We start from the raw sequence: 20,355 nt of genomic DNA on the forward strand, positions 1-20,355 counted from the left end.
ATTTTTTTTGTTCACTTTTTTTAACTCTTCCAAAAAACTGTCATCAAAATTTTACATTTCATTTCATCAGCAAACAAATCGGCTAAACTATCAGTTATTTTTCTTTTCTTTTTCGTTGGTCATAGTCATTGAACTCATGGGTATAGTCCCTGCCAACTGTCATCATATTGGCACATAGATGTCTTAGAGAAAATACAATTATTTGACAAAGTAGTTCTAATAATATAATTTTGGTAGAACAAAGCAAAAATGAATTGTTGGGTTTAATGTTTATTTTACACATGCCTTTTTGCTAAATTTCAAGGGTGCCAATATTTCTGGAGAAAGCTGCATAGCTTATATGCTAGGTTATAAGATATGCATGCCTCTCTGTCTCTCTCCTCTGTCAGCAAATTTGAATGGTTTGCCGGCTGCATTGACACAGCTGTGTGCTCTCACTCTAAAAATGGGAGGTTTTTCCTCTCTCAGTTCATTTGAGGGCCAAGAAGAGCTATTTCCAGTCTGCAGTTCCTTTCCACAGGGAATAAGGGGTCATGGGAAAAAAAGCCTGGAAAACACAGGCCTTTGCCTTAGTCTTCCACAAGCCCGTCAGAAGAGTCAAAAGTCTTCCTCTTCCCTGCTTTATGACAGCTTTTTATGACACTTGTATAAATTTAATGGATTTTATAGACTTCGTGATAAAGTAATGGAAAGATGGAAACCATAGACATTCCAAGGTGGTGTCTTCTCATACCTTGCTATCTGAGTTGTGAGTTTATGAGTGTTATGAGCAAGCTTGGATTTTAATTTCATTATTTTAACTTCTAAAATGTTGCTTTTCTATTCAGCTGGCTGGAGCTGTGTTAGGTGATGATGCATAAGGGTTTTTTGTAAAGTCTGATGCTAGCAATCTAAATTTTATATCAAACTCGTCTAAATGTCTCTGTCACTATCAAACAGAAAGGAAGTAACCTGACCAGATAACCAACCCTTTTATACAAAAACAGATTCATATTACTGGAAAATCACTGATTCTTGGTGATGTTTTTGTAGATTTCACATGGGAGTATAGATTTCACAGTATGTTAGCTATCCAGGATTATATTTTGGTACTTAGAGCACATTAAATCCCAGGATAAAGTGAGAAATAAGGGGCTTACTGATTGTTATACAGTCATTTGCTTCACCTCTTAACTACACATTTTCAGCAGCTTTGTGTTCATGTTGGCGCAGCTAAACAGACCCAAATGTTGGCTTGTTATCCTGTTCCACATCCCAGTGGTTTATTAAGAAATAAACCCACACACTAATTGGGAAAGAAAATGTCATTTTTTTTCGTGTGAATCCAGACAAAGCTAGCAAGCTACAGTGCAAGCTACATGACAAAAAGTGAAGCTAAACTTACTAGTCATAATCTGATTGACTAGACATATATGCTATTTATTGAAATGAAATTGTGTTAATCAATGAAGTCTTCTACTGTCAATAAATTATTATAATTATCACCTCACTCCTGGAACTAGCTACTGCCTGAAAGTGTTCATTGTTGGCACAGTTAATCCTTTTCATTGTTAGCTCCAGTTAACCTGTTTGAAATTATTAGATCACTTTTTACAATGAATGTTTCATTCATTTTTTGTGTTTTGTTAAAAACTATATAATAATAAAGACCTTGGTGGCTTAAAACCTAGAAGGAAAACTGAAATGGAACAAAGTTTCAATTGATGTGTAGTATTTTGAACTGATTTATCAAATACAGGTGATGAACAACAATTGAAGGAGAAGAAACAAAAGATTAATACAGTTCCTGGTCCTCAAAAATGCATCTGCAAAACGTGTAGGATTTACAACAAATGCAAAACACTTTTAGTAAAAATATAAAACGTGTCAATTTGACCCACCACGCAACAATGATTAATACTAGTAATCATGGGTAAATATTGCTTAGTTATTGGCAGTGTGGCAGATAAATATTTTATATGATTTAATCACTTCTTACAAATAGCAGTCAACCCAATAACCTTAACCCAGGGATCCTCAGCTTTATAAATGAGATAAATGTTTTAAAAAGTCATTCTGTAAAAACAGCAGTGTAGCAGATAAAATCAGTGTCACTTAGTGACATTACTGCCATTACAGAGCCTCTATATTCCCATTGTCTCACTTCTACTTATTACCATTGTCTCCAAAATACATTTAACACTAAACACAACTGGATCCTGATGACTGTTATCATGCACAATACCATGTGCATGTTCAATATAACATCCAGCTGTCTGTATGACCCTTATAAAAGTATAAATTAACTTTCTTGTGTCTCCTGCAATCATGGTTCCATCTTATTCTGTCTCATTTATACAGCCTGGTAATATGTTCTGTCTTTTCTGCTGTAGATTCTCAGTTTCCTATTGACATAACTGCTGTGGAAAAGGACCATGACTTCCTGGACAAAGATCTGGTGGAGCCTCTGTGCCGGTAAGAGAAATGTTTCAAATGTCAAGTGGATGGATCTGGTTTCTGTGTTTGTGTGTGTGTGTGTGTTTTCTAGAATCTTTTCTTCCAGCATGCTAGGGCTGTCATATTTTACTAGTTATTACAATGTTTGGTTTGTTGTGAATCAAGTAAATAATATCAGTCAATAATACAGTGTCTTGGGAAAGAGAGGAAAGTGGAATATTTTGATTATTTTGCTCTGCAGTCAGATTTAGATTGTTATTCATCAATCTTGTAAAATTTGATGGCAAACAAAAAAAAAGAAGAGAAAAATTTTTACTTTGCATTATTTATTTAATTCGGTCAATAATAACAACAATATATAACTGTTTTTTTAACAGACCTCATAAGTATTTAAATATAGGCCTCTATCAAACGGTTGCCCAATCAGCTTGGGTTTAGTTAAAAAAAAAATTTTAATGAAATATAGTGACTCTACCAAACGGTCGCACAGAACATTAAAGGGTTAAGAAGTTTAAATCCTTTTGAGGCAAAAAAAAAATGTAAACAAGTTTGTTAAGCTGAAGTATTAAATGATTAAACTTTTGGTTACTCTCTTGAAGGATGTGTGTTTTTTATTATGAATATTACTTATTGAAAAAAGAAAGTATGGAAGTGTCCACTGATCTCCAGTCCCGGGAAAGCCTGAGCTGTCCCTAGGTGGCGACCCCACCTCTGGAGCAGTCTGACCTGTGTCCTCTATAAAGTCTGTCCCTGTCTCTGCTGCTTTGATGCCTAATGTTTTCCCCTCTGGAGCTCACTCTGATGTCCTCTTGCTAGCTTGAGGGAGCCTCGGGGGGCCAGGGGCTGGCGTGCCACACTAACAGATGGCTGTCCATGTGTTTGTATGTGAGTGAGTGATAGCTGTGAGGCTTTCTAGCAGGTTCAGTACCCTCTCTAATGACAGTAATGACAGAGTGAGAGCTGAAAGCTTTACTGTCACAGAATACACACTCACACATTTTGTTTGAGCTCTGCAGTCTGTGGGAATGGTGATGATTACCACAGAGCACAGGGCATGTTCTCATCATAACTGTGCCAGTCTGGGCTCCTGATGTTTAATAAGGCTTAATAGTTCCATCAAGCTCATAGTCAGGTCAGGAAAATATATGTGAAGTAAAAACTGTGGTGTTAAGTTGCAGAGGTTAAGAGAGTTATTTGGCACATGTCACGGACATGTTTGCGGGATGACGTGTTGGAGGTGCCAATGTTTTATGAGTGAAATAATGTGTCTGGAAATTCTGCCACTTTAAACGAGTGATGTGTAGTCTTAAATGCAGGGTGTTTGTGTGTGTGTGTGTGTGTGTGTGTGTGTGTGTTGAGGAGTGGACAGCCCTGCTCCTGGGGTGAAGATCAGACAGATTAGAACATTAAAGCTTGCTTAAGGGTGACTTCAAAGAGGAGGAAGAAAACAGCCAATCAGCTCCTCCCCACTCTCTCAGCTCTCCTTCCTTCTGACAGAAAGCGGTTATCTCCTGGTTATCAGACCCACCCCAACTCATCCCATCATCCTATCAGATCTCTGGTTTGGGTTTTCCAACACCTGAGTGTAGGAGGGGCTAGCAGAGGTTCATGCGATTTTGTGTGGAAGATCTGCATAGTATTGTCTCTTTTCCTTTGACTCTCTTTGGAGCTGAATTGATGCTTCAGTGACTGACATGTGGACTGTTTATTTTCCAGGCGGCTTCAGACTCTAAACAAGTGTGCCTCCATGAAACTGGACGTAGGATTTCCTAAGAAGAGAGTAAGTTACTAAATTATCATGCTCTTGCCCAGAGGTTTACTATATAAATGGACAAGGTTTTTGCATTATGTACTCACATTTAAACACTGCAAGTAGTCAAAGATTTGGCAATTGAATTTTTTCTAGAATGCTTACATTTGACTTAAATGTAATACCTTTCAGTGTCGATTTATTAATCCGTTATCTTAGGAGGTTCACATGTTCTCTCCATGTTCATGTGAGTTTCCTCCAGATTTTCCCTACTGATTTTCTCACACCTAATCACTGTAATATATATTTTATATGCAATTTATTATGTAAGAACATGTGTGTGGAGGTGTAAAACTGAGCTATTATATAAACAGCAGTGAGTTTTGTTGTAAAATAATTGCACTGTAACAGCTTTTATGAACTGCAGGGTGTCCCATAGGTCTCCATACATAGAGGAAATGAACACTTTTTAGCAAAATGTCTAGAAGAAAATGCTTCATATTATGTTTAGGCCTTTATGTTTAGGTCGGATCAGGTTGCGATGACATCATAAGTGTGAAGACAAGTTCATCATGGGTGAGAGGGACGACTCTGTGTGTTCACTAACAAATGGCAAACGTAGATGTTGTTTTGTTCAGAATCTCACATAGGTGCTCAGTTGGGTTGAGATTTGGTTTGAAGTCAATGGCATATCATCTACTTCCTCCACAGTTTATCAAAGCCACCACACATTTAAATAAATACACACTTTTCTTTTGCAGAGTGAGGACTCGGACGAGGACGACCTGCTGGCCATCAGCAACAGATGGACGTTTGAGTGGAGCAGCCGGCGCTGGTCTCGCCTGCAGGACGTTGATCTGATCCTGGGGGCAAGAGATCGGCGGAGGACTGTGAGTAGTGAGAGTGTCCTGACTGATCTGAGCGAACCTGAGATCTGCTCGCTAAATAGTGAGGACTCACTGTCTGTCATGCCAGAGTCTGCATCTCTCAGCCCACTAAGCATGCCCCAGTACCCAGACCTGCCTCGTTACAACACGCTTCCTGCAAAGAGTGGCAGACACGGCCGCACACGTGCCAAGGACTTCCTTCGGCGAATGGAGACTCTGGGACGCTCGTGGGGGGCATTGCGGGCATGTCCAGAGCGGCGAGCCATGACAATTAGTGGGCCGATTCTCCAGAGCGAACCAGAGGCTCTACGTACACTGCGCTGCATCCCCACTTTCAACGGAATGCCAGGTGACACTGAAATCACGCCCACTGCTAGCAACTGCCCATCTGTTTTCACTACCAGCGAGGAGACCAGCCAATCTGAGACGGGTGGAAGCACTGAGAGCACACCCAACATGCAGGAGCATATTCCAGAACCACACAACACCAGCAAGCGTGCAGGCATGTATCTGGAAAATCTGAATGTGCTTCCTCATGACAGCCAGCAGAGGACATCAATAGAACATAATCGCAGGAATGAGTTTCACTCCTATGAGGATCTTATGGTACACATCCCAAAGGACCACAAGCCTGGGACTTTTCCCAAAGCACTGTCCATAGAGAGTTTGACTACAGCCAATGGGGAGGGAGGGAAGTGGAAGGTTCAAGAATCAGAGCAGCATAAACCGTCGAGGAACAGGAAATGGGCAGGGCGAGAGAACCGACCCATGACACGCTGCTGTCCACGAAGCAGCCGCATTAGCATTTATGACAATGTTCCAGGTTCCCACCTGTATGCCAGTACTGGAGATCTTATGGACCTAGAGAAGGAGGAGGACCTGTTCCCGCACCTTGATGACATCCTGCAGCATGTGAACGGCCTGCAGCAGATCGTGGATCACTGGTCCAAAAATGTGCTGCCTGAGGGGGAAGGTGAGGATGATGGGGAACGGGACCATGAAATGATGGATGCTCAGTCTTCCAGTCAGATCACGTTGGATTTTGAAGGGACCTCGGTGAAGACACCTAGTGATGGAGACAGAGATGGAGTGTCTTTGAATGAAACAGATGCTTCAAGCACAAGAGAGAGGCGGGACTCAGGGGTTGGTGCGTCGCTCACTCGGCCTCGGTAAGTGATCATTCCATCGTAGCTGAATAAATTGTTTGGGGTTTTTTTCATGCATTTCACATTAAGTTTAGATGAAAGCACACCCAGCCACACCCATATGTCAGTTTTTGCTGTCTTCATATGTTTTAATTTGATTATGTTTAATTAAATTACTTAGATTTATTTTGTCTCTTCTCAAATTTTGTCAGTGTGGCAAACAAAAAACATAGCAATAATATTTAACAAATTAGTAAGTACAGGCTTATAAAATCAAATTTTAGTCTTTTTTTCAAATATTGGTACTGTGTTTGAAAAAAATTTTTATGTAATTTTCTCAAGCAATTTTTAAAATAGCATAATTATATAATTGTATAACAAGTGTATAATAATGATATAATATCTATTCTAATATATTTTTGGATGATTTTGAACTGTAGTCTCAGATGGCCCAGCTTCAGGATGTCTAATCGCCTCAGCCAATCAGGAACTTCATTACAGCTCTCCAACCAGTCAGCGGGCCAGCTCAGTCTGTTGCAGAAGTTCTCACTGCTCCGTCTCACAGCCATCATGGAGAAATATTCAATGTCCAATAAGCATGGCTGGACATGGTGAGTGACGCAATGTCTATATGCAGAGAAAGAGCATTTTTTATTTCTTGCATTTATCTATCGATCAATGGACAGACGGACGGACAGACAGACAGACAGATAGATAGATAGATAGATAGATAGATAGATAGATAGATAGATAGATAGATAGATAGATAGATAGATAGATAGATAGATAGATAGATAGATAGATAGATAGATAGATAGATAGATAGATAGATAGATAGCCACACAAAGCTCCAAAATAATCATTCCACATTGATTTTTTTCCTGTAGCAGCACATACCAAACAGATTTATCCTTCTTATTCTAAATGGCGACAATTGCATTTTTTATTAATTGAAAAATGAATCACTGTGCTATCAGTTTCTAGTTACATTTAATGATGTGGAAGGTCTGCCAAAATACTGCCTTCCTGTCCCTCTAATTATCAGCCCTGTTAGATTGTTGTTATCCCCAGACAATCTGAAATAGCATAAAGATGTTTTCCAAGTTTCTCTACATGAAAGCATCTATTAAATGACATGAAATTTAACTGTAAATGTCACCTGAGCATTAGTTTATGATCAATGATTTAAAAACAATGTTTTTTGGCAGCATGTTCAAATGAATATATGTAAGAAGTATGATCATATTTTACAATGAAACATTTCTCATTTCCTGTCCTGGTCCCTCTGAGGGACTAGAACTAAAACAGTAGCATAGAGCATAAAGAGTTGGCCATAGTAACTTTAGTCACACATTTTCTGTAGTGGAAACAATTAAACTGGTGGTATTTTATACCCTGCACCTCTGAGTGAGGGTTTAATGTGTGCTACTCTTTTGGGGTTTCCTTATACCTAATTATCCGGCCATATCAGGAGAAAGCATCAGAACTGCTCAGAAGAGCCTCAGTGTCTGCTCTGTACAGTATGCTGTGTAGGCGACAGAGGAATGAAAGAGAACATGTGTGCTAGGGAAAGACAACGATCTGGAAACACAGAAAATGAATGAAATCATGCTGTTCTTTGTAGTTATCTACATTCACATCCTGTCATGCTGCTTTTCCAGTCAGTGAAAAGAATCCAGGCTGAAGACTGCAATTGTAGTAGCAGTTTAGTGTAAAAGGAGAGCTCAACTGGCCCAGTGGACCCTGGTTTAATCATCTACACACTTCCCACTGTACACAAACACTTAAGTACTTCTCCTTGCTTTTAGGTCAGTGCCAAAGTTCATGAAGCGGATGAAGGGACCAGAGTACAAGGATAAGGGTGTGTATGGAGTGCCTCTGGTTGTCCATGTGCAGCGATATGGCCAGCCTCTACCTCTCTGCCTCCAGCTAGCACTACGCTACCTTCGAAGGCAATGCCTCGACCAGGTACAGCATCAATTACAGTCAAGGTCATGAAGTTATATACGCATAATTTTCATAATTTTTCCCAAAAAATAAGAGGGTTTATAAAAATTGCACTTTGTTTTTATTATATTTCACTGCATATTTTTACATATAGTCACAATAAGTGATGTTATCAATGTTTTCAATAAGGATCAATGACTGTGTTGTTTGTCCTGAGCAGTTAAACTGCCCACGGTTCTTCAGAAAAATGTTCTTTTCCAGCATCATCTGCATATTTGACCTCTTTCAAGCGCTGGCTATATGATTTTGAGATCCATTTAAAAGTGCAACCATTCACTGATGCTCCAGAAGGCAACATGATATGTTCAGAGCCAGGGGGGTATAAACTTGTGAACAGGATGATTGGTCCCAATTGTTTTTATTTTGTCTTCTGGAAACATGACTTAAATGTCTTCTGAAGGACAGTTCTAAATGAAAAAGAAAAAGATCTTTAACCAAAATAATAGCAGTTTACACTGATCATCCTGCTCAAAAGTTTACACCCCCCTGGCTCCAACTGTACCGTGTTGAGCATCAGTGATGAAAATGTTTGCAATGTTTGTCCCTCCGTTTTCCTCAGTGTGAAAAGATGGATCTTAAAATCATATAGCCTCTGTTAGTAAGGGGTCAACTATGCAGAAGATGCTGAATAACTAGATTTTTTATGAAGAGCAGAACACAGTATAAAGAATCAAGGAGATGTAAACTTTTGGACTGATTCATTTGTGTAAATTCAGTTATAATTGTGTCTTGTGGACTATATGTGAATATCTGTTATGTGAAATAATGTGTGTATGTATGTGGCATGGCTCTAGACTTTGTATAGTACTGATTTTCAAGGCTTTCCTGTTTACAGGTGGGGCTTTTCCGTAAGTCTGGTGTGAAGTCTCGGATCCAGGCTCTGAGACAGATGTGTGAGAGTTCTCCAGAGTCTGTAGACTATGAGGATCAGTGTGCATATGATGTGGCCGACATGGTGAAGCAGTTTTTCCGAGACCTTCCTGAACCACTGCTTACCAGCAAACTCAGAGAGACCTTCCTCCATATATATCAGCGTAAGTGTGTTTGAAAAATGACACACACATACACACACACACACACTGTGTAATGTAAGAAAGCATCTCACAGATCTACCTCTCTTTCTTTCATTGTCTTTTGCTTTAGAAGTCCCTAAAGAGCAGCGACTGCAGGCAGTGCGAGCTGCGATTATGCTAATGGCGGATGAGAACCGTGAAGTGCTGCAGACCTTGCTGTGTTTCCTGAGCGATGTCACTTCCTCTGTAGAGGAGAATCAGATGACGCCAATGAACCTGGCTGTGTGCCTCGCCCCATCACTTTTTCATTTGAACATTATGAAGAATGACAACCTTTCACCAAGGTATCAGGCAGGCATATTATTTTTGCAGTCGCTTTCTGAATGTAGCCTCGAGCATGTGATGTTATTATTTTGGAGCCTGAGGGAGCTAACTCTGCTGTAGCTCTTCACCAGGATGTTGCTTAGTTAGCTTCAGCAGACAGAGTGAAAAATTAGAGTAGTATCTCCTTCTCACTACGAATTTATCTGCACAGTTTATCTTCTTGAACAAATGCACCTTATTGCAGAATTAAATATATTCTTTTTCACAGGTCAATCCAGAAGAAGTACGCCACAGGACGTCCTGACCAGAAGGATCTTAATGAGAACCTTGCTGCTACTCAGGGGCTTGCCCACATGATCACTGAGTGCAACCGACTCTTTGAGGTTAGAGTCACCTCTAAAAACAAAGTGTTTCCATCATCTAGACAACTGAGACCTTTATTTTTTTTCTCAATAAGTCCTGCTCTGCTTTTGAATGAAAATAAAGACTGTATTATACTTACATTGCTACCGCCGCTAACAGTATATCTAAATATATTCAATACAGTAATTTTTTTTTGCATAGCACTTAGAAAATTAGAACGTTTAAATGATTTATCCCTAATGAGCAAGCCAAAGGTAAAATAACGTAACTCCCTGTGGTGATATGAGGAAGAAACCTTGAGATAAAGGGAAGCTATACTCATCTGAGTGACACTGGAGAGTGTAATTAATTATATTTTTTTTATCCATCAGAAGTCAGTGGAATTATGTAACCAGGAGCTTTTGAGCAACTGATAAGTATGAGCATCAGCGTAATTTCTGAATTCGTTATAGATTTAACATAAATTCCTTCTGCCAAAGCCATGAAATGTTCAATAATGGAGACTCAAGCATAAAGCTGAATATTATACTGCCACTGAGAGAAAATTTACTTCCAGCACTTCTACACAGTGCTGAAATCTTAGGATAAAATTGTGTCGCTAAGCAAAGAAAAATATGTAGAGGCAATATGGATGCTAATATTGTGTTTATTTATTTTCTCACACTAATTTTTTTTTATTACTGCTTTTTGCTCCATTCTCTATAACCTACACAGTGCACTCTGTGAATGACATTCAGCTACATAAAAAGAAAAACTCTCAACAATCACTGAGTGTCATTCTTGTGACATATAATTTATTCATACTGAAATCTAATTAAAAGTAGTTCATCATTTATATGGTTTATGTTTAAGTATAAGTGTAAGTATAAGTATAAGTGGTTTAAGTATGCTATTTATATCTTACACCTGATATGAGGAATTATTCTTATAATTATTTAATGAGGACATTAAAAGGTCAAAGTAAAAAGTTTTTTGATAGTGTTATATTATGTAAACGTAGAGCATGAAGTCATCACATAAGAAAATGTTCTGAAAACACAAAATTCTTTATATGCATTTTCCTATGCACTGTAAGAGTAAGAATAAATGTGCATATGTTACACTGTGGTACAGCATAGATAACATTTCAGTTTGGATGCCAGTGCAGTTGAAAACAGGCTTCCTCCTGACAGGATATGAATCACATCTCTGTTGTTCTCTGCAGGTCCCTCAGGAGATGATTTCTCAGTCAAGGAACTCGTATGTGGAGGCTGAGGTACTAGCACCCCCTCTGGACGACCTTTGCAAGCAGATACAACCGCATATGGAAGAAGAACAAGAAGATGAGGAGGAGGAGGAGGAAGGCTCCTATCGGTGCCACATGGAAGGACTGATTCAAAACCTGCTAAAAGAAGCCAGAGACAAAAGCAAGTGCTGGGCGAGCCAACCCACCATCGACAACGTGGAGCTCACATACAAAAAGGTTAGCATCGGTTAGCATTATTGTCATTGTCAGAGAACAAGTACAGATGCAATGGCATGCAGTAAGCATCCAACCAGCTGTGCAAATGTAAATAGGTTATGGTTCAGTAAAGTTAAGATAAACAGTATGATGCATGTCAGTAATGTAAATGCCCATCTAGTTAAATAAAAATAGTTATATTTGGCTTGATGCCATGATGCATGGCCATGATGAGATTTGAACTCATGACCTCCTAATCAGCACAAGGTCTTAACCACTAAGCGACCACCGACTCACTTATAGTGCAGTAGTTGAGATAAATAGTATGGTGGTAGAGTTAAACAGCATGATGCATGCAATGTGACACAAGTGGATATTTCCAGTGATTATAGTGCAAATAGCAATAATTTATAACAGTCAAATATAAATGGCAGGTGTGGTAAAGTGCCAGCACTTTCAAATAATTGCAGAAAACAGCAATAACACCACTCTACAACACAACACGGGGTAACAGAGAACATTACAGGAGGTCATTCTTACCATTCAAAATAACATTGTACCACAGCGCAACCGAGTGTGACAGTATGACATCTATCTATCTACTGTACAGTAGACTATAGTATGGTGTCTAATGCTGATCATTAGTTACTAGGATGAAGCTAGCAGTTAACTCTCAGAAGCTGAGAAGAAAAAAAATCTCTTCTTGAGGCTTTTTGTGCGACAGTGCAGACTCCTGTAGCTGTTTTCCTCAGGGCTGACATACAAACAGTTCAAGGCAGGGATGGAAGACGTCCTTGATAATATCACTCACTCTCCGCTTTTGATAAATGTCTATAATGTCAGGCTTCTGTGTTCCGACTACCTGCAGTTGTACCTTCAGGTCACACACTTGTCCGCAGATGTAGTTCTATAGTGTGGTGCAGTTTTCAATGGTACAAGTGATAGATCTGAGGAGCAAGTTGAGCTTTATTCCGTTAACGAGAGAGGAAGTGTCAAGGACAGATGAGCAGAGTGGTGGACACCCAGAAACCTGAACTAATAAGGTAGAGGTGTATCTGTGGCTCATCAACGAATGTTAACACATTGGTACTACATTGGTAGTCCAAATTCTGTTCTTTGGTTTTCTCTGTGTTAAGGTTTCAAGGCTGTTGTTGGCACACCATGTTCCCAGGTGCTGAGGTTATAGCAAAGCAGTTGCTATAAGCAGGTCCTTTCATAATGCACAACATATCACTGCTTACTATGTTTAATTACTAATTACACTTCAATTTCATATGATAATATGTGAGGAATAAAACACACTGGATTGCAGTTATAGGAACATTTTCAACCATGTGGCTTTGGGATGCTTCGCCTCAGGCTGTCACCATCTCACCGTGATTCATTTTCCAATAACGGCACATCCAAAAATAATTCACTCCTTTTATACCACAACAATTTAGTTAAATAAAGACTGACACATCATACTTTTTCTTTATTTACAGTTAAATTTAATGTTGTAGGATGTATGCGAAGCAATTTAGTTCCTGTTATTACTTATGCTCTGTTGTTCCCGCATCAGCCTTATTTCTCTAAAAATGAATAAGAAAAATAATGCAGCTTTTCACGTTACAAAGAAACTGCTTACAATCCTGACGACTTTGTCAATATAAAGTTACACCTTTATGCCTGACTTACAAATCACTGACGATTTCATAAACATCTCCTCTCTAAATAATAATTCATTCATTAATGTGAAAGCTTTACTAAAGATATGTTAGTTGATACCGTGTAAGCTGTGCTGTTATAGAAAATTAATCAAAAGCTTCTAACCAATCATATTCATGTTTGGATGCTTATCACTTTCAAGCTAAGCATACACTAACATTAAGTCAGGCTGACAGAAGTTATCGGGCTGATTTTTGGATCGGTGCAGTCACACACCTACATACTGATGTCTCCTCCTGTCTCTCAGATGGGTGATGGAACTCCACTCCGGCGCTGGCGTGTCTCAGTTGAAGTGGAGGCTCCACCGTCTGTGCTGCTGAACCGGGTTCTGCGAGAGCGCCACCTTTGGGACAATGACCTCCTACAATGGAAAGTTCTGGAAACACTGGACAAACAGACTGAAGTGTATCAGTATGCTCTCAACAGCATGGCCCCTCACCCCAGCAGAGACTTTGTGGTACTCCGGTATGTTTACCTCTATATTTGAGTTTGTCCTTCATTTTGTCTACTAAAAATCATACATAGTATAATTTCTTCAGTAAAATATTTAGTTGGTCCAAATCAATAAACAGTCTAGGAACACATAATGTGACATGCTCACTGATGGCTGATTTATTGCCACTGCTTCCAAAAAGGTAATGTTGCCAAACATTTTTTTATTAATTGTTGTATTAAGCATTTAACTGCTACAACAACATTCATGTGAAAGCCACCAATAGGAGGAAAGCATAGTATTATCTTCTCAGGGAGTTATTCCTTGTCACCATTGCCTCTGGCTTGCACCTTATGGATAAATTTAACATTTAAAATATCTAATTTATGTCCTGAATGTATATATTTTTATAAAGCTGTTTTGTGACAATGTTCATTATCAAATAAAACTGAACTGAATTGAAAGCATAGAATTACTCAAAACTCACAGGACAGCTACAAATAGAGGCATTCCACATAAACGGACAGAAAAGCTAGTTGTTTTTTAGTAAAAAAAAAAAGAGAGAGAGAGAGAGAGAGACAGGATTGTGCTGACTGATGACAAAAATAGAATATAGTAATTCAGATCAATATTCTATTTGTGTAGCACTTTTTTAATGAACATTGTCACAAAGCAGCGTGTCACAAATGTGCATTCAGGATTTAAAAAAATATACATTATAAATAAATGTATTTTTAATGATCAAGCCAGAGGAGACAGAGATAGGAAAAAGCACCGTACAATATGAGGAAGAAACCTTGAGAGAAACCAGATTCAAAAGGGAAGCCATCCTCATCTGAGTGACACCAGAGAGTGTGATTATAAATAATTATTTTTTATAAGTGGTCCAAAATTTGCAGTTGTGTAACCAGGAAATTCATTCTAGTTTTAACACGAAGTCTATCTTGTTGAAGTCAAATCTTGTCTAAAACAGCTTTCCACTATCTGGGCCATCTTCATGATTTCTAAGTAGAAACCTGTCCAGCAGCAGCGAGCGGCCTCCAGTGTTCTTCAACTCAGTTAATCGAACATCTTTATTCGGTTATCAGAAAATCTTCATTGCATAATCTGACATGGAGAATATGTTATCAACCAGTCTGAAACTGACTTCAAATGGTTCCCCAAATCATTACCTGTTCCTTGTAGTTATAACAGTACATTTGACGGTTTTTCATAAACCCATAAAAAATTAAACCTTGCATTTTTGCATTTTCTAAGAATGATCCAGAAATCCCTTCAATTCTATAGCAAGGTAGAAAATCCCAGATTTAGAGAAATTAGTTTGCATCTCTGTTTCTGAAGGTGAGTCTGGCAGGGCAGTGTGATTACAGACCTCTGAGTAAGACATTTTCCTGCAGCTTCATAAAATCTGCTCTAAGCGAGAGGCAGTGTTGTAAGCAGCAGTATGTATGCATCTGTACATATGTGGATATCTGTTTATTGAATGGAATTTCTTTCTCATTAAATACATAAATATTCTTTATTTTAGGATGTGGCAGACAGACCTAACGAAGGGTGTGTGTGCATTAGTGACAGTTTCCATTGAGCATGAGGACAGTGCACCTATGGGCGGGGTACGGGGCATCGTTCTGGAGTCACACTACCTGCTTGAGCCCTGTGGGTCAGGAAAGTCGAGACTCACACACATCTGCAGAAAAGACCTCAAGTATGTGCTTATAATCAGTGCTCTTTCAGTAAAATGGTTCACTTATTGTGATGTTTCATGTTAGGAACCATACAAGCTAAAAACATCCTTAAATTCTTTGGCTGTCTTCTGGGAGAAAACCTGAGATCATTTTGTCACAGATAAAACTAGCTAAAATGATCTAGTAAACTGCACACGAGGCTCACTATCACTAGCAAAAATGTACACTGTATACAATTTTTCCCATCAGAAGCAGTAGTAGTGGTATTCAATATCTTAAATATATAATAATCTATCTAGTATTTACTATTATAAGATTATAAAATATTTATAAACCTATTTCAATTTACATTTTTTAATGGTGAGAAAGTAGTAAAGTGTTTAGTTGAATGAGGATGTAAAGGTGGACATCTAGTAAGTTAATGCTGGCAATACAAGAAAGATGGAACTTTTATAGCTATAATGAAAATGCCTAAATAGAATAGTTGTGAAACACTGATGCTTTATGAAGATTATAAAATATTTATAAACCTATTTCAATTTACATTTTTACTAATAGCACTCTGTTCCTCTATTGCTTCTTTCTAGAAATAAAGGCTTAAAATTTGCAAATCTATTTGTTACTAGAACAAAACTCAAAATCTAAAGCATGATATTAGTAAACAAACATCTAGAAATAGGTTTAATAATCTTTTATATATATATATATATATATGTACAGAAATCCCAGATGAATGTTACTATAAAGATATTTTCATTTACTGTGCCTTTTTTATAATGTATTAATAATATGTATTATAATGTATTAATCTTTTCCAAGTCTTTACTAATGAAAGAGAAAAAGCACAGGAAGCAAGGCAGGGATTTTAAATATTAGCATTTCCTCTTAATACTTGGGTAAACATCATTTACCCTATGAGTTTTACTGCTGGCTAGTTACCTTTCAAAAGCTGCTGCATTAGCAGTTAGCTCGCTTAAATTCATGGCACAGGGACAGTGACAGAGGAGCTTCTAATATTAGCATGCTCTTATTTTCCACAGAAACAGAGGAGCAAGTCACCAGCAGAGAGAACAGTCCACTAAGACATTTCGATAGATAGATAGATAGATAGATAGATAGATAGATAGATAGATAGATAGATAGATAGATAGATAGATAGATAGATAGATAGATAGATAGATAGATAGATATCAATCCCTCCAGGATTCCATAAGTTTGCAATTACAAAAATTAATGCAAATTCAAGCCCACAACATTTAGAGGAATTTTTAAAAATTAAATCTGAAATTTCTGCAGGTTTGGGCCAAGATGCATTGTGTGACGCCATCACAACAAGAATTCATTTCAAGCTTTCTTCCACTCGCATGCGTCGAGCATGAGTACAGCCATCATAGAAAGTAATTACATATGTCCTTGGAGTTAAAGGAAGAATTGTGTACTCAGTATTAAATAATAATAGAACCCCCTACAATACACCATCAGTTCCTCAACCCATACCCAAGTATAATATGAATCTGTGGGAAACACTGTTTATTCCATGTGTCCTGTTTACTCCAGTCTGCATCTAGACTTTGCACTGTGTGTAATTCAGTAGAGTCAAATCTTCTTAATAATAATAATCTCGTTTTTTGTGTTGTGTTGTAAGGGGGAAGTCTCCGGAATGGTATAACAAAGCCTTTGGCCATATTTGTGCTGCTCAAGCAGCTCGCATTCGGAACTCCTTCCAACCTCTGGATCCTGATGGCCCCGAGACCAAGATCTGAGCCTGGATATGGAGTACAGACTGGAGTCCAGGGTTTGAACTAGGATCAGGGATTAAAAAAACAAAACAGGGCTGATATTAGGGGTTGTACCAGGATGACATTTAGGACCAGGGTTTGAATAAGGATCAGGGATTGGTCTAGGACCAGGGACACAAACAGGGTAGGGATTAAGATTTGAATCAGGGTTTGGACCATGTTACAAACTTTGTATGCTGCAACTAGTGAAGTTATATAAGAGAAAGGCGAGAAAGTAGTAAAGTGTTTAGTTTAATGAGGATGTAAAGGTGGACGTCTAGTAAGTTAATGCTGGCAATACAAGAAAGATGGAACTTTTATAGCTATAATGAAAATGCCTAAATAGACATTCTTGTGAAACACTGATGTTTAGATGGAAATAACCCCTGTGAAGGTATTTAATCCTCTAATCATCTTTTCCGAATTATCTACTTCTAGTGCAAGTCAAGACAACTGGACCTGTTGTATAATCATCTAGAGGCAATGAGTATTTGTGACTTAATGCTATCAGAAGTGTGTAACCCGTATCTGATGGCAGTTATTTACTCTACAATATTTTCACAGGCATACTACTAAAGAAAGGCACTTATTTTTGGATGGTCAGAACTGCCAGCTTTATAGTTTTGTATGAGGAAAGCGGAATGATAATCGGAATTAAAGGCCAGAGGGAAAGTGATATGAGGCTCTGCAGCATCTCAGCTGTGCTTATCGGTGCAGATATGGTGAACAAGGTCTTTACATCTAGGTGCACTTCTAATTCCTGCAGATGTCTGTCTGTTGAGCATAATACTGTACTAATACCTATAGATTAGATTATGCTAAAGCATGCAATGCTGCGTTCGCCATCACCTCAGTAAATAAGGCAGATCCATTAAATGTTTGGTGTTGCACTAAAATATCACTTCTGCTGTTGCATTTCCCAATGAAACAATAGCTCAGATGCTTTCAAATGATTTTCAGAGATTAGGAATAAGAAAATCCCAATCTTACTAACTGAAGTTTGCCATGTCAGAGTGTAAGATTTGTGTCTTCATTTCATCAAGTTCTGTTAAAAACTCCACTAGGTTTTAAAAACAATTATGGTGGCATCATCATCTGTACCAGTATATCATAATGTAAATAGTAGAACTATTTCAGACTGCTTTATCCTAATATACAAGTATTCTGTGGTTCATTTTTTACCCCAGTAAGCCTCTTTAAATAGTCTGTATATGAGAAAAAAAATAGTTGATTGGGAAGGACATTGAAGACAGCTCCAAAAAGCCACCAGCTGTGAATTCTTAGAGCTGGATTTGCCTGCAGATGTTTGTGCATACACCAGTCCTAATTTTAGCTCAAGGACATTCACCCAAATAAGACATTACGTGGTTATTATTATTATTATTATTATTATTATTATTATTACTACTATTATTATTATTATCATTATTATGCTTCCGTGCTATACAATGTCTAGGACATTAATCCATTTCACTGCTTCTGAGAAGCATGTCTATGTTCATTTTTAAGTACTGTATAGCTAGAACCAATTGTGTCACTGTATATACTTGCATGTGTATGTGTGAAATGTACATATACCTATTTTACAGTATATTTTGTACATACATTATGCTAATAGGCAGATTGATCTGCTTCTGTTGCTTATAGTTTTTTTTTCTCGTGTCATATTGATATGTTGAAAATAATGCAATACCAAAATCTATACGCTGTTGGCTGCCTCTCCATTGGGCTGTGAGTTGTCTGTGTACGTGTGTGTGAGATGGACGTGAGCTACATGGCAGTGTCAGGCTCCAAAAAGTAGTTTCCAAAGCTGCAGAAAGAAGAAAGGTGCCATGAATACTAACTGAGAGGCTGCATACAGCCAGTGGAAAAGCTGTGTACTGTGCCAAGCTGACATAGGGAATTTGAAAAGCACCAGAAAGCTACCAGTTTACACTGTGATACAGTCTGCTTCCAGTGATACAGCTATTCATTAAGGAAATACCTTCATCTCATTAGGATGATCAAATAATCAAATGCCTTGCTTACAAGAAGCTGTTTTAAAGACTAAATGTGAATACACCAAGGCTAAAAGCTCTCCTAACAGGCAGCTAACAACAGGATGGTGGTATTTCCTCTATTCAGATAGCTATCATCCTTCAAAGCAGCACAAATACAGCTAAAATGCACTCGCTTTACACAGTGAATATTGGATTTCCTGTGATTCACAAAGACAGACACGCTTTCTGAGATTTTTTAAATGGCCCAAGATAATTAGCTGTGCCATTCAACCTGTGGTATGCAACCTTACAGTGATATTCACATGGTGTCTTTCTCCTTTGTGTGTGTGTGTGTGTGTGTGTCTAACCATCTATTTGCTGTTTGTAATAAATAAAATGAAACACACCGGAGTCGTGATTACTGTGTCAAGGGACAACCTGATAATTACTAAAATGATCATCACAGATATTTTGCTCAGTTTTAACATCATAATTATGTCTAATAATAATTTTGAAACAAGTATAATTTCATGTTTCATCAGTGTATTTTTTCCATTTTCTATTACATACTCTATGTCTCTATTTCTAAGCATGGATAAATATCTTAATCATTGTTGGTCATCTTTAAGCACGATTTGACTCTATATAAATATGTATTAGTATGAATAGAGTAATTAAAAATTAAAATAAATAAATAAATAATCAGATGGTGTAAACTGGGCAGTTACTAACCTTAAGGTTACTCTTCTGGGATCACAGGACACAAAGCAGCAATATTTCATGAACAGGATGCCGGTCCACTCACACACACACACACACACACAGAGAGAGCCCTATATTGTCCCTAGGCATAAATGCACATCCGTCTCGCCTTCTTGAATTAAGAATATGGTTTTATCTGCTTGCTTGTACATATTAAGCTTTAATAATAAGGTGTGTGCTGAATTCTGTCTTTAAATATCACTGTATTAATATATCAAACCAAGTTAATCATTCCAACATGGAGCCCTATCAAACGAGAAGTTGCTCCATTCTGACACCTTCTCGTGATATTATTTGTGAAAATAAAATGACAGTAAGCTGGAAAATTTTATCACAAATCTAGATGGGAACAGGCTGGAAATGATTTAAGGCATTTTCACTTTATCGACAACACAAAAAAGTGGCTGGAAACTTGCCTATTGTGTCTGGTACTTCTACATGTGCCCAAGTACTTCTATGTATACTAGCTGGAATTTCTCCTTGTCCGCTAGAGGGCAGTGTTGAAGCATGAAACATGAAAACTGCCCCATCCTCCTGGCCCTTTCTATGAGATTTTTCAGGAACATGGCACCTAACAGGCTGCATGTCTGCAGGCGATCGCAGGTCATTGGTTAAAGTAGCATTTCTAAACACCTTCTGTGTTTT

The 20,355-nt window shown here is 38.1% G+C and overlaps 1 protein-coding gene across 5 annotated transcripts in view; it reads left to right on the top strand.

Moving 5' to 3' along the window:
* Window positions 1–17,088, top strand: part of stard13a (StAR-related lipid transfer (START) domain containing 13a) — a 56,582-nt gene extending 39,494 nt beyond the window's left edge. For all 5 annotated transcript variants that reach the window (XM_058412283.1, XM_058412281.1, XM_058412282.1 and 2 more), the window contains 12 exons: window positions 2,373–2,454; window positions 4,153–4,216; window positions 4,948–6,242; window positions 6,659–6,829; window positions 8,027–8,186; window positions 9,061–9,259; window positions 9,369–9,582; window positions 9,831–9,945; window positions 11,130–11,387; window positions 13,321–13,538; window positions 15,035–15,211; window positions 16,837–17,088. In XM_058412283.1, the coding sequence (XP_058268266.1) occupies window positions 2,373–2,454; window positions 4,153–4,216; window positions 4,948–6,242; window positions 6,659–6,829; window positions 8,027–8,186; window positions 9,061–9,259; window positions 9,369–9,582; window positions 9,831–9,945; window positions 11,130–11,387; window positions 13,321–13,538; window positions 15,035–15,211; window positions 16,837–16,954 (3,071 nt within the window). In that variant the 3' untranslated portion in view covers window positions 16,955–17,088. The remainder of the gene's footprint in view (window positions 1–2,372; window positions 2,455–4,152; window positions 4,217–4,947; window positions 6,243–6,658; window positions 6,830–8,026; window positions 8,187–9,060; window positions 9,260–9,368; window positions 9,583–9,830; window positions 9,946–11,129; window positions 11,388–13,320; window positions 13,539–15,034; window positions 15,212–16,836) is intronic.
* The last annotated feature ends 3,267 nt before the right edge of the window (window positions 17,089–20,355 follow it).

The sequence above is a fragment of the Hemibagrus wyckioides genome, linkage group LG16 (assembly GCF_019097595.1).
Source record: "Hemibagrus wyckioides isolate EC202008001 linkage group LG16, SWU_Hwy_1.0, whole genome shotgun sequence".
Lineage (NCBI taxonomy): Eukaryota > Metazoa > Chordata > Actinopteri > Siluriformes > Bagridae > Hemibagrus > Hemibagrus wyckioides.